We start from the raw sequence: 13,828 nt of genomic DNA on the forward strand, positions 1-13,828 counted from the left end.
CCCCGGCCCAGCTCCTCAGGCGAGCGAGATTAACGCAGAAGGGGGTGGCTGGATCTCCGAGCTCGGGTGAGGGGTGTTTGCCAAGGCGGTTGTTGTTCGTTAATAGCTTCATCCACCTTTTTGGCGGTGCGGACGTCGTAACAAAAACGTGGAGTAAATGGGCTGGCAAAAAGTGCGTGTGTAATCCAATTAAGAAGGTGCTTGAATTGTGGAGGTTAAAGCTGCCCCGCTGCTTACTTGTAGCTGCGGTTAAGGCAATTGTGAAAAATACGATATTAATACATGCTGTTTTAGCTGATTTTTAAATATTTTTGTTTTCTAGTGAAAAGATCAAGAGGCGGCAGTCAAGATCAGACGGAGAAAGAGTACAGAAACGCGGTTTTGCATGAAAGTCTGTGATAACTGTGTTCAAGAAACAGTTGCATCACTTGCCTTCTCATAGTCTTTTGCAATAAAACCGCTTTGTGGTGTGTGCCATCTTCTGCTAAATCCACACAAATAAAGAGCGGTAAGTTTAGGAAAAAAAAATTATATGCAGTTGTGAATTCCAGAGTTAGCATTTCACTGTTTAGAGCATGGAGGAGTTTGTAGTTCCTTTTATTAAAAAGTAGTACTTGAATTAGAGGAACATCACTGTGGATATTTTTATTAATAATGACCTTTTTTAACAGGAAGAAGCTGCTGCTGATAGCTCTTCATGGTGAGCACAGTTAGGTTTAGTAAGAGAGCATATGCTAACCTTACTAGTATGTGTCTGTATTTAAGGGCCTGTTTGTACTTGACTATTTCCCTGGCTTCAGAATGGGTATGGGGATGAAGTGCATAGTTATTCTGAATAACACCATGCGTGGATGCTCTAATTATGGTAGATGGCTATCCTGTGTCAGGGTAGCCTAATCCATTTTCAGAAGTAGTGCTCTGAACTGTTTCCCTGTGTGGGTGAGCCTTTAAGGCGTTACAAACACTCCGTGTATATTCTATTATGTGAATGTGGATTTGACTAGCTGGTATGTAAAACGTTACATAAATTCTTGCATGGAAATGGGAATTAAAACTTCAGCGATCAAGTATCTGCATGGAAGGAGCAACACTGGATGTAAAAAACCATCAGCAGTGGTGAATGGATAGCTGTGTGTGGAAGTAGATGCAAAATATTTTGCAAATGAAGCCTTTCTGCACTGATTTATATTGGTTCGATGACTAGGGGGGAAAAAGCTTAAAGGATATCAGACTCAACAAAGATGTACATACCTCTGCAGGAAAGTCTATCCACTGATTTAGTGATAGCAGTAAAAGGTCATTTGTTGTTGCTAACTCCCTGGTAGTGAGTGAAATGTGTATATGGAAGAGCGAAAAGAGAGAAGACATACCTAAGGAAAGGTGCAGAGAAAGATCACATTTACCTGTACTGTGCTCTCGTCCGTGTTTTATTTCTCTTGTTCTTTAGCATAGAGGAAATACCACTGCTTGTTTTCAGCTGTGCAATTTGTTGTACAAGTAAATCAACTTTTTATTTGGCTAAAAGGGGGAAAAAACTGAGGGGTCACACAAACCACATGGAAGCCTCTGTCTTTGTTGCCTTATTTTTAACTATTTTAGAACATGGAACTTCTGTGTTATTATATGTAGGTATTTTGGAAATAAGGGTAAGGTATAGGTGACTTTAAAGCTCTCTAATTTTCTAGTGCTTTGGACACTGGCAAAACTTTGTGGACTATGACAATTTAAGAAAGTCAAGATGACTTCTAATCATAATCCATTGGCTGTATATCCTTTTTATCTCCATTGCTTTAGCAGTGACAAATCAGAACTTAAATTTCTAAGTTCTGAATTAGTAACGTTAAAAAATGTAAGGTGGGGTGAACATCTTTGAAGGTAATTCATCTCACGGTTAAGATTCTTTATCTTCTTGTTCCTCCCCTACATCTTTTTCAGCTGAAGAAGTGCAATAAACTGAACCTGTGCAGCCGTATTCTTTGAGAAAGGCAGAAGACAGTTTGAACCATGGCAAGCCAGGTAAGATCATTTGGTCAGAAATTCAGGCTTGCAGTGCCTAAATGGATTCCAGAACCATACTCAGAATTCCTAGTAAATGTAAAGCTGAAATAGCTAGCTTGCTCTGAGTTGGGTGTTCTTTTAGTCCTACGGTTTCTTCCGGTAATGTGGTAATTGGTGGCTGTCCCCTGGACACTTAATCGTATCAACTGAAGCAGGTTGGGGGCAGAATATTAAGTTTTGCAGTTTGGGTTATTTGAGCATGAGTTCTTCTGAAGGACCTTGCGCATAACACTCTCTATATAAGATATATGTAGAGGTGTTCTAGAGGAAGAACGTTAAAGCCTGCGTAAGTAAAAAATGCTGCAAAACACCATTCTTATTTTTGAAAGTCCTTGTTCTTGAGAATCTGAAGCGAGGGAGGCAACCTGTGTTAATACAGCTGTTGTTTCCCTCCTCTTTTGTGTAATTGCCCCACTTCCTTTTTAAACTGTGGTTTTGGGGTTTTGGGGTTTTCTTTCCTTTCTTTTTTTCCCAAGAGGCACTTTTTATGCCTCTTCCTTCCTGGCCTTGCGTCTGGGTTTGAGTTTTCCCTCAGCCAAGCTAGTGCCTGTTCCTGGTCTGCTTTCTCCTTAACATGCCATTAATTGGCCTCCTGTCATTGTTCCTGGCCTGGGAGAGTGACTCACAGCTGGGTAGTGAGGAGAGACATCTCACATAAGAGAAGAAAAAGAAATCCTAGGTGAGGGGAGATAGGGACAGCCGAGATCCCTTCTAGGCAAGAGTGATGACTTCCCTGCCTCTTTATCACTCACTGTGCTGCTGCAGGGTTTTTTTTTTTGAGTCCTGGAGCTTGTGGAACACAGTCCAGTCCTGAAGCTAAATAACACTTAGGATTGACCAACATCGAAGGGCTGCCTGCTTTTTCCCTAATTCCAAGAGGAAGCTGTCAATCCTTTAGCCAGCTTGACAAGTCAGGGGAATATGGCTGTTCATACAATCCTTTGGCTCTGTTATTTTTGCCAGGCGTTTTCCCCAGAGGCTGCTTTCCCTCATGGGAGGCGGAGGGAGAAATGGGACCCCAGGCTTCTTTCAAGGGCAAGGTGAATATGGGGAAATCACCTGTGGTGATGGGGAGTGGGAGGGAGGAATGTAAATGAGGCTAAATACTATAAAGGTGATTTTTTTTCTCCCAACAGGACTTAATGGCGAAAAAAAGAGAATGTCTCCAGGCCTACAGCTGGTGGAGAACACCGCAGAAGAAGCGGAAGAAAAAGAACAAAATAAAACCGGGAAGAATAGAGTTTGTCCCTAGTAGTAGTTCAGCCAGGTAAAGACCTTTTGAAAGGAGGAGCTCTGACCCCTTATCTCTTCAGGTTGATAGCGATCAGTGAATGCCATCACTTACTCTTAAAATCCTGACATGGCACATCTGGTGCCTATACTCCAAGCATTGATTATGGAAACGTATTGCCAATAGAATAATGAAGGTGTTTTATAGTTTCTCTCTCCCATAATCATTGAGAAGTAGTGGCAGAATAGCCATACCTCTCTTGAATTATGGCTGTAACTTGAGTTCATAGTTTTTCTTTGTATTTTTGTGCGTCCTTCCCTCCCCCCCCTTCAGACAATAAGTATTTATTTGAAAACCAACTTCTAAATGTGTGTCTTTTTTTTTTAATAAAACGGGTCTTTGTTGAAATGCCTTTTTTTGTGAAAGCAGTAGAATGGACCCAGAAAAATTGAGACCTTTATGCTGAAGTGATGGCATAGTAGTTGTGTACGTTACTCAGCAGAGTTTTGCAGTTAACTCTCTTCAGATTTTGTCCTCTTATTTGTCCAGTGACAGCTACCTGCTTATGTGTTTGGTATCTCTAATACTGCAATCGGCTACCTTAGTCTCAAACTTGACAATTGTTCTCTTCTATTTTTTTTTAAAGACCGGATTATTCGATATTTGTTGGGGAGCTTACTCCAGAAGTGGATGATTTCCAGCTCTATGACTATTTCCTGAAGAGGTACCCCTCATGCATTGACTGCAAAATAGCAACAGACCTGCTGGGATATTCCAGGTAATGGCTGTGAAAATTTGTAATGCTGTCAGTATGTTTGCTTCTATAAGTAATGTAGAACTTGGCATCGGAACTGTTTCTGCATTCTTCAGAGGCAGGAAGAGAGATTAGTCTCTAGCGTTACTTTTTTTAATAGCGCGGATCCTTGCGATTCTAAAACTTCCTGGTTAGTGTAAGCAGTTAATGTGATATGGACATGGCTAAATTGAAGCTTATCTACATGAAAGAAATTAGATGGCGGGAGGAGGGAGAGCTGTGCGCTGAAATCTTTGCTGCTGTGCTTACATACAGCAGCATGTCTCCACTTAGTTGTCTGCAGTACTGAAGAAAAAAATAATTCCCTTTTTACATGTGGGAGAAGAACATAAGGCCTGGCAAATCTTTGGGGGTTGGGAGACTGAACCTATTAATATTAGTAAATAAAGTGTAGCAGAAGTTACACTGGCCAGGCGGTCAGCCAAAAAAAAAACTGTTCAGACAATGCTGGCTGTAATACTCATTCAAGAAACTTAACAGAAAGCAAGTTTAAAAATGTTAGTGCTGTACAGTGATAGGAGGACGTTAACACTAACTGATAAATTAACTGCTATAAATGCAGAAATATGGAATCTGGTAACTTGCACGGATAGCAATTAAAATGTATTGTTTTGCTGGCTCTCAGCAAGTTGCATCCTAATGCTATCAAAGAACAAGTTTTTGCTTTTGGCCCAAGTTTTTAATTTGAGAGCCTCTTCTGTGCATGTGCCAGAGAGGTTACTTAGATAATAGAAGCTATAGTAGCTACTATCTTCTGTTTTTGTAGAAGACAGAAATGGAATTAATTAGCTTTGTAACTGTTAATGCATACTAGAATTTGTTTTCTCCCTTTTGAAAATTGTAGAGGGTATGCCTTTGTCAGATTTGGTGAGCAAGGTGATCAGATGAGGGCACTGCAAGACTGCCAGAATGCACCAGGTCTGGGGGGAAAACGAATCCGGCTGAGCATAGGAATTTCTAAAAGGTAACAAATGAGTTGTGCATTAATACAGTAATTCTAAATAATCAGATTCTTGTAGCTCTGCCTTTTGTAAAGTCTGTGGCCCTTGCTGTAATGGCTGTATGCATGATGCAGTCTACAAAACCAGAAATACAGAAGCATTATGTTTTGACTCCCTGGATTCATTGACCTCTTTCAGGATTGCTGGGGGAATCCAATTCTTAAGTCTAGCCAGATTGTGTAACTTGGGCTTAGCTGCTGTTTTAACTAGCCTTAACTCTTATAGTAGCAAAGCTGAATGCATTCATAAACATTTTCCAGGTTTGGGCCTGAAGAAGGTAGAAGGGATGACAGGTGGATTTGTATGCTAGGGAGCTCTTCTAGACCTTTCCCTCTAGTTTACGCAAGGTAGCATGTAGCTAGTTCTACAGTAGGCTGGCAGAGGAAGGAACTGAACTCTTAAGTAGAAAAATACAGACTGTAGGGGGGGAAGAAGCCAAAGGAGATGTTGCTGGGATAGCTTGTTCAGAATACTATTCTTTGCTCTTCAAGTGATTGGGGCTGCAGGGAATTCAAAATTGGTTGGTTTTGAGAGTGTTTTTTACTCTGCCAGCTCAGTTCTCTGTCAGTTATTTAAGGCAATTCAAGTCTCTGAACAGAGAATTGATATAAATTCAATAAACTTTGATACAGGATACAGATAAAAGTAGAACTTTTATATAAACAATTTCAATATATTCATGAGTTTAGCTTTTATGTTCTCTTAAATAGTAAAAATAACAGCTTTTGTTTCTCTTTACCCTGGATAATTCTGCAAATGTTGCCTCTTTGATTTAGAATGGAAATGCTCTTACCCAAGAGAGCACTGTCCGAAACTACTGACTAAATTATTTTGAAAACAAGAAGAGGTTGCAAAGAAACAGGTTTCCTCGCTTCTGCTGTCCAGAAGAATGTCAGCAGTATTTTCAGATTTTTCTTTCCTACAGAGATATATGTAGGAGAGAAGTTGGAAGCAGAAGACTTTGAGACATTATGTAGTCATTTGTTTACAACAGTAGCAAGACAATAAAATACGTATTTATTAGAATATATGTGTAGCTTTACAGTAATGAAACTAATACAATGTAGGTATTAAAATACTCATCACTAATCTATATCTGTTTCTCAATGGCTGAGTACTGTGCTCCCCTAGCATCAAAATACCTGGCCATCGAAGTAGTTTGTCACTAAGTCACTTATATTGGAAACTATTTCTGAGCTCCTTCAGTTTGTGTTCTTGACAAAAAGCCTAGATCTGGCTTTCCTGTAATGAAGTGGAGATGCAGAGAAATTGGGCTCTGCAAATACAGGAGGTCTGCCTGTTCGTAATCAAAGAAAGCATAGAGGATTTTTTTGAATGTGCAGCTGGGTTATCTGCATGTATTTCATGTCTGTACTAAAACAGAGGTACACTGCAATGGTGGTGCATTCATTCTTGTCATTTGTGTGAAGTTGTCCCTGAGAAAATCTACTCAGGAGAGGGAAGGTAATGAAAACTGATCAGCTGGCCCTTTGGTCTTAAGAACCAATGAGTTTTGTCATTCTCCTGCTGCTTTGGCTTTGTACCGGATAATAGCAGTGCTAACTTCACCTGACAGCTACACTTTGGCAGCTCTTCATGGACTGAAGATGGAGCAGGTGGAGGTAGACATGGCAAACTGGCGGGCAGTGTCAGGTGCTCCTCTGAAACACAATCTGACTTCACCCCATTGTTTCTGGAATTTGTAAGATTTAGTATTAACCAAACAAAAAGATAGAAGGGCTAATTAAGGCTGAATGCATCTTTAAAACAGCTGTGCTTGATAAATGTCTCTGTTCTTAAATTAGTTTTTGAGCAGCTTGCTTATACGGATACTAAAAATACTCAAAATTAATACAGATAAGTGTCATGGCTCAAGTTAGTCCATGAAAATAATTACTGTATTGGCGAAGGTGAGAGCATTTGCTTCTGTATAAACATGAGATCTTGTGCTGTGACTTAAACTGTTGCTTAGGCAACTATTCAGAAGAGCTTCCTTTTAAACTTTGAAATGTGTAAGCTGGCAAATTGTTTAACTTCAGAACTGGGTTTACAGTTATTGTTCTCAAACTCTTAACTGTATATAACTTCTCATGTTTCAGACTGAAAGCAGAGTTCCAGCGGTACCAGTCGTACAACTATAATGATTATTACCAAGATTATCAGAACTACTACTCACAGTGGGGTTATGATCCTTATGCTGACTACAACTACAGCTCCTATACTCCCTATGATAGCATGCAAGCTGTTGGAGACTGCTCTTTAGGAGATGCTGTTATGGCTCCAGCTGTTTTTGAGGTAAAGATAAACTGGAGATTTATACACCATTATTTGTTCATGTATGCCAAATAACAGTTCTGACAGCGTAATTGTATAGGCTTCCTTTCTCCCTGTTTTTCTGATGTACTTTGCTTAAAGGAAACTAAAAAAATTACTGGACGATGGTCTTATCTTAGGTCAGCCAATTTATCAATTACGACTTCCAGAAGTCCCTTCCAATCTGAACTATACTGTGGTTTTCTTAAAACAACAACAAAAACCCCCAAACAAACCACCAAACAAACAAAAAACCCCCAAAAAACCCCAATGCTCCCAACAAACACAACCCCTCCTGCCTATTCTTGTAGTTGTGAGGAGGGAATGGTTTGGGAGTACAAAATTATTCTGGATTTGTGATGCTTTCAAAAGATTAAATTTAAGTGATTTTTTTTTTTTAAAGGAAACTTCAGCTATGACTGAAATCAGTGATGACCTAATAACTGAAGGTAATGATTCTGTCACTGCAACTTGAATTTAGCCATACTTGTGCCCTTTAGCCCAAGCTAATGGCTATTGGATGAAGAATGTCTTTGGAAATTCAGCTGATGTAGTGGGATCCTCTGGGTTATAGCTGAGATGAGGTAGGATTTTAAAGCTGATAGTGTACACCATGTCAAGTAGAATGGGACATTGTCAGCAGCACTTCACAGTAGGTTTCTTGTAATTTTGCCTTCATTTTCTTTCCAAGAGGATCTAATAACAGAATTTGTCATATCTTCGTATGGATCCTGCTAAGCAGTTCAATGTTAGGGCTTTTGCCTATTAATGAGTTGGTTTTCCAAACCCTGAGGTAAAAGCTTATGTTGCGGGTCCTAAAAGGAGGATTCATCTTGCACTTAAAGATTTGGTACAAAATGTAATTGTTTGGCCTAGAAGGTTTGCAGATAGTTCCTCACATAGAGACATCCTGTGTTACTGTTCAGAAACTTGGTCCTGCCTAACACATAATGTAATAGAAGTGAACTAAGTGGATTTTGGGAGTTTCACAGTTAATTATCCTTAAATCTGCTCTTTATCTTGAAATACCAATGTAGTCCTAGCATTCTAATACACAAATTCCAAAAGAAGCTGGACTTGTGAGGTTTGTTAAAATTCTAGGTGAATAAACATCTTATTACATTTACTATTAAATCTGTTAATAATGAAATTTAGCTAAAAGACGTTTTATTAGGCACTTACTTCAGGTGTTTGTGTGCATGGCTCCCACGATCTGACACTTGGACTTACCAGGCTTTTATTTTCAGATCCACAGCTTTACTTGGATGTTGATGAAATGAACAGACAATTTATGGAGACAAGTGAAGAACTCTATGATTCCCTCATGAATTGTCACTGGCAACCTCTGGATACGGTCACTTCTGACATCCCCCCTGCTATTTAAGTGTCTTATATAGCATGACCGTTATGACCAAGGTGCTAAAATTACATTTCTTCTACATTACTCTAGATCATAAGTTTTAAAGCACAATGATAGGTTGGGTTTTTTTGCTATGCTTTTGACAGTTTCTGTAATTTTTTTTGTTCATCACTCAGAGCATCTTGAAATCATGTAAATATTCTAGAAATGTAAAGAGTTCGATGGGGTCTAAAGATAGACTTGCCTGTGTAAATAAAATTTTGTTTCTGCAAACCTGCCAGCAAGGGATTTTACTTACATATGTGAAGCACATTCTCTTCTGGCTTGTGGAATTTAGCTGGAGGCAGTAGGGGTATTTCACCTGTCTTTGGTATGGGCATCAGGACGCTAGCAAAAAATAGCTGTCGTGTATTTCCAAGTTACCTAGGCGATCTTTTACAAGCTTTTAACATGCTTGCTTAGATTTTGTGTGTATTTGGAAGACACTCACAGGATTTGCTGTGGGAACACTTGGGCCCGCTCTTTTACTACTGTTGATCTGCCAGGTCAGTTAGAATTGCTTTATCAAGACAGTATTTTAAACATACAGAAGGGCGAACTTTCAGCTGGCATAGCTGCAAATGTTCCAGAAACCTAAGGATGATCCCTACTGACAGTTTTATTCCTGCCCTTCTTATTGTTAAGTCTTCTCAACTGACGCTTTAAAACAGAGAAACTGGTGTAACATAATGTGTTTTTTAAACCTAAAAATCTTGGAGAAAATAGCTTTCTGTTTTAAAGGAGGAAAAATAACCCATCGAGAATAAAACTATCCTACTAACAACTCTTCAACAAAGTTGTGCCCTATCCTAAACACCTGTGCAATTTGTTCAGTCTTCATGCTTGAGTGTTTTATAGTGATGAGGTTATAAAATCTTAGTAGGATGGCAGTTTTCAGTATTCAAGTCAAAGGAGATGAGGGGAGATAGCAATGAGGAAAGTTCTGCTTTAAGCTAGCAACTTCTGAGTGGCTTCCTCTAAACTGTTCTCGTCTGGAAGGGTATAAAGTATTTTCCAGTCATAGGGACTACTTAAGCCCATGTGTATGCAGAAGTATTTACTACTTAATGTACATAATGATAAAATAAGTTAGACTGGAAACGGAAGAACAGTATTCTAAGAAAAAAGGTAGCAGAAATTATCATAGCTAATAGCTGTGAAAGATACTAAAGCTAGTCAAGACGCTTTTGTACTGCCATGTGTTTTGGGCACAATCTAAAGCATAATTGCTATGATGGCAGATAGGAATAAAGTTCTCGGGCTTTTTTTTTATAACTTAATGTAATTAAAGTGGTGGTCATAACCTATATGATGTTCTCAAATTTAAAACAAATGCTGTATTGCAGAGTGATTTGGTACGGGCAGGTCATTTCTAGTTGCTGGCCAGGATCTCCTTCTTTTCTCTTCACAATTTAACTTGAGCTAGGAATATTTTCAAAATCCTGCCCATGAAATGCACATGTTCTAAAACAGAAAAGGCTTTTGGAGTACTATAGAAAGTTCATTCTTCCTGTAGTACAGATGTACATGTAGGAAGAGACAGAAAGCAAAACACTTCATTTATGCAGGGGGAGTAGCATCACAGTTTTAGCAACTGTTTTCCCTGCTTTGGGGAGAGCTAGTTGCAAGGTAGCTGGAAACTTGGGATTTTTTGGGTGAATGTTTCACTTGTGTGAACTGGTGAGTCTTTGGGGGGTGATGGTAGGGAGTTTATTAACAAGAATGTGACAAAGTGGAGTAAGTGAAGCAAAGAGGATCTGGGTGGGAAAGGCAGTGCTTGTGTGCATACATAAATTGCTTTAGGGGAGTGCAGTAGGGAGGAAACTCAAGACAGATGCAAGCCCCCTGAATTTGGATGGGAATGTTAAAGCTTCAAAACCATACAGGATTTGATGCCACTTCAGTTCCATAGCTGTGGTGCTTGAGCTTGGCAGTACAAACTGGTCTGCAAAGCAAAGGATTTTGTTTCTAGCAAGCACCCTCACCATGAGCAGCAAGACAGTTTCCAGTCTGTGCCTGAGTTATATCCCACTTTGAAGTGGTTTGCATAGCATCACCTGACACTGTACTTAAGTCGCAGCAAGTAATTTGTGGAAACCTCTTACTGCCTTATCAGTTAAAAAAAGCAATGCTAAGGATGCGTGTTGGCTCAGCAGAAGTGCGATGCAGTATCTGTGCTGATTTTTGGCATTTGGGAGGTTGATCTATGGGTGACTAGGTAACGAGGGGCCCACGTAGCTCTGTGATTTCACTTAGTCTGACACTGTATCACCACAGTACGTAAACCTCAAAAAAAGTCACAGCCTGTAGCCACCCTGTTTATGCAGATTCTACTTGTTAACAAGGTCTCTACACTCTGCATCAGAGACTGTTTTCAGACATGCATGCACCTTCTGTACTGGGCTGCAAATTACCCATATTGTGAAAATACCATTTCTGTAATGTAGTTAAAGAGGTTGTTTGGGCTGTTAGTTCTCCAAACCTGAGAAATGTTGGGGCTGTGTTTTCTTCCAGTCAACATACAAGAAAAATGAGGTGAGGAAGAGTCTGTTGGTTGCAGCCCATGCGATACTGTTCTAAAATAGCTCTCTGACCTCTTTTTCTGTCTGCTGAGCCTTACTAGCCTATTCCTCTTTCCATTAGGAGTGTATATGTGGGATCAAGATTGTGTGTGCTGTGCACGTTCTTTACTGTAAGGGCATACTGAATGCAAAATTTCTTCCTCTATTGGTGTGTTGCCCATGAACCCCAAATACAGGGAAAAGTGAGTGCATTGGAACTGTCAGAATGCATTGTTGAGACTTTTTAGTGAGTACACTTACAGCTGTTTTACACCTGCCTGCCTGCATTAGCAAAGACTGAACACATCGTACAGGTGCCTGCCATCAGTTCTGCAAAGATCTGATTGCAGTGGGAGCATTAAAAAAAAAAAAAGTCTTAGAAGCAGGTTTTTCAACATCATGCTATCTCACTTCTTACAGTTGTGTTTTGTCTGTTTTATCCAGCTTTTTTTAAGCTTGATGAAGTTGTTTTTTTTTTTTTCAAGAATATCTAGTATTGGTTTTATAAACTCTTCGTTGCACCTAGTTGCAATAGATAGTGCCTTTACTCAAAACCCACTAATTTCTTCAAGAGCAGCAGTGTTTTTGTTTTCTGTCACTTCTCTGAACAGCTTTCCTATGGTGGTTTGAGGGGCTACTAATCCTGCAGTCAGTGAACAGGGAGAAAGAAACAGGCCGAAAAGGGTAAAGAGTACTGAAAAGGGTACAAAAAGGTTAAATGGTACTTAAGCCGTCAATGTTTCTTTTTGCAGGGATGCTCTTGGACCAACAGCTTCTTTCTAGCGCTACCTCAGAGTAACTTGCAGATAAAACTCACAGGGAAGATTGATCAAATGGTGATGATCCCTATCATTCTGCTGGATATATATATATTTGCCTTTTGTTTGTCTCATTTTTAATAACGTTTATTTAACTTCAGTGACTCATGTCAGTAGACATTGTTTGACTACATCTATAAGTATTTCTGAGTCATGAGTGTCATTAAAGGCATGTCACCATATGGAAATTGTTCTAAATAAGTAAAATGGAAGTAAAATAAGTAAATAAAGCAGCACTTGAATTTACAGAGCAAACATAGTGTAGCTGCCTTTGACACATACGTGGAAGAGAAATGTGTGTTTACAGGTTACCTTAACATACTTGGCATGCATCAGAAAGAGGGAATCTTCTTGCATGTTCGCCCAGCTCCTACGTGTCCAGCACAGGAGCGATTTTAGTCAGTTCCCCATACCGGTACCATTTTAGAAGTCAGCATCGTTACGGATTAATATCTCTTACCAAAAGGCACGGTTTATATCCTTTTGTAAATCTTGCTCTTCCCATAGTGGAAATACATCACGGTACCCTTCCTTCTCCTCCCCTAAGTTGGAATTTAGCATGATAATTGTTTCCTGGACAAAAAGAGTTACAAATCCAGGCCAAAATACTATTTTTCTTGTATTTTGATGATTACATTGATGCGGATCTTTTTTGACAAGCATATTCTAGAAATAGAGCACCTCATCCTAAAATTGATCTGCAGATGTAACACAGTTTACAGGAGATGAGGTGTTTCTTGCAGGTGACTTCTAACCCCATGCGTTCCACATCCTGGAAGGGATTATCTGTCACTGCATGTAAAACTGTATTTATGGTGGTAGGGTAGGAGAGGAAGAGACGCTGGCGTTCTGAAGGTGTAGTTCATGAGGAGATACGCCTGGGAAGCAGTTCCTCTCTCCTGGGGTTTCGGAAATGGTTCTCTCCTTTAGATAACCATGAAAGCAGGACTAAGAAATTGAGGAAGAGCAGGTCGTGTGGGAGAGCTGGGAAGATACCAGTGAAGTTAAAAAAAGCCAGTAAGAAACAAAGATGGGGCAGTACAAAACTCCCCAGTAATGCTCTTTCTAAAAGCAATTCCTTCTCTGCTGTTGCTGCTCATTTGCATTTCTTCAGGCCTTCAGCATCACCCTTGCTGGTGTGAGTTTCCCCCAAACCCCTTTCTTCAGGTGCGTGCTGTGGCAAAGGCTTTTGTTTTCGGTGGGTCACAGCTCTGTCCTTGACTGTTAAGTACCTGTGTCTCATTCTGCACCAGTAATTTTTTAGTACATCCTGGTTTGTCTGGGGTGAACGTTTTTGACTTCTACATAGGGAAGGTGGTTGGGGTTCTCTGCTCTGCTCTTTCATTCCCAGGGCAGGTCAATGCCCGAAATAAGACAGAGCCATAGATTTTTCTCAAGTTTACTTTTAGTAGAATAAAAAAATGACAAGATTCTTATTTTTTAAATTTGTAGTAGAAATACACTCTTCCTCTTTGAGGAGGAAAAAAGATGTGTCGAAGCTTTTTTCCCCACCTGCTTCAAACCTGCCAGAAGTGAGCGATGACAAACCTGCAGGCTGTCCTTCGTATCGCCTACGCAAACCCAAGGGACGGTGCCATCCCGCGGCCACGCCGCGTACCTCCCCGTGGCGTTC

The 13,828-nt window shown here is 39.9% G+C and overlaps 1 protein-coding gene across 1 annotated transcript; it reads left to right on the forward strand.

The window, feature by feature from the left end:
* The first annotated feature begins 1,935 nt into the window (after window positions 1-1,935).
* On the forward strand, window positions 1,936-9,050 carry LOC104156724 (tRNA selenocysteine 1-associated protein 1-like). The gene is made up of 7 exons (XM_009704871.1): window positions 1,936-2,016; window positions 3,195-3,325; window positions 3,936-4,067; window positions 4,948-5,067; window positions 7,204-7,399; window positions 7,821-7,866; window positions 8,665-9,050. Exons 1-7 carry the CDS (start codon window positions 2,005-2,007, stop codon window positions 8,799-8,801), a joined length of 774 nt encoding a protein of 257 aa, XP_009703173.1. The 5' UTR covers window positions 1,936-2,004; the 3' UTR covers window positions 8,802-9,050.
* The last annotated feature ends 4,778 nt before the right edge of the window (window positions 9,051-13,828 follow it).

The sequence above is a fragment of the Cariama cristata genome, unplaced genomic scaffold (genome assembly GCF_000690535.1).
Source record: "Cariama cristata isolate BGI_N322 unplaced genomic scaffold, ASM69053v1 scaffold19497, whole genome shotgun sequence".
Taxonomy (NCBI): domain Eukaryota; kingdom Metazoa; phylum Chordata; class Aves; order Cariamiformes; family Cariamidae; genus Cariama; species Cariama cristata.

Excerpts from the sequence above, each read along its gene's own strand:
- LOC104156724 (XM_009704871.1), top strand. Across the intron at positions 4,068-4,947 it reads GACCTGCTGGGATATTCCAG|AGGGTATGCCTTTGTCAGAT; the intron begins GTAATGGCTGTG and ends TGAAAATTGTAG. Across the intron at positions 5,068-7,203 it reads AGCATAGGAATTTCTAAAAG|ACTGAAAGCAGAGTTCCAGC; the intron begins GTAACAAATGAG and ends CTCATGTTTCAG.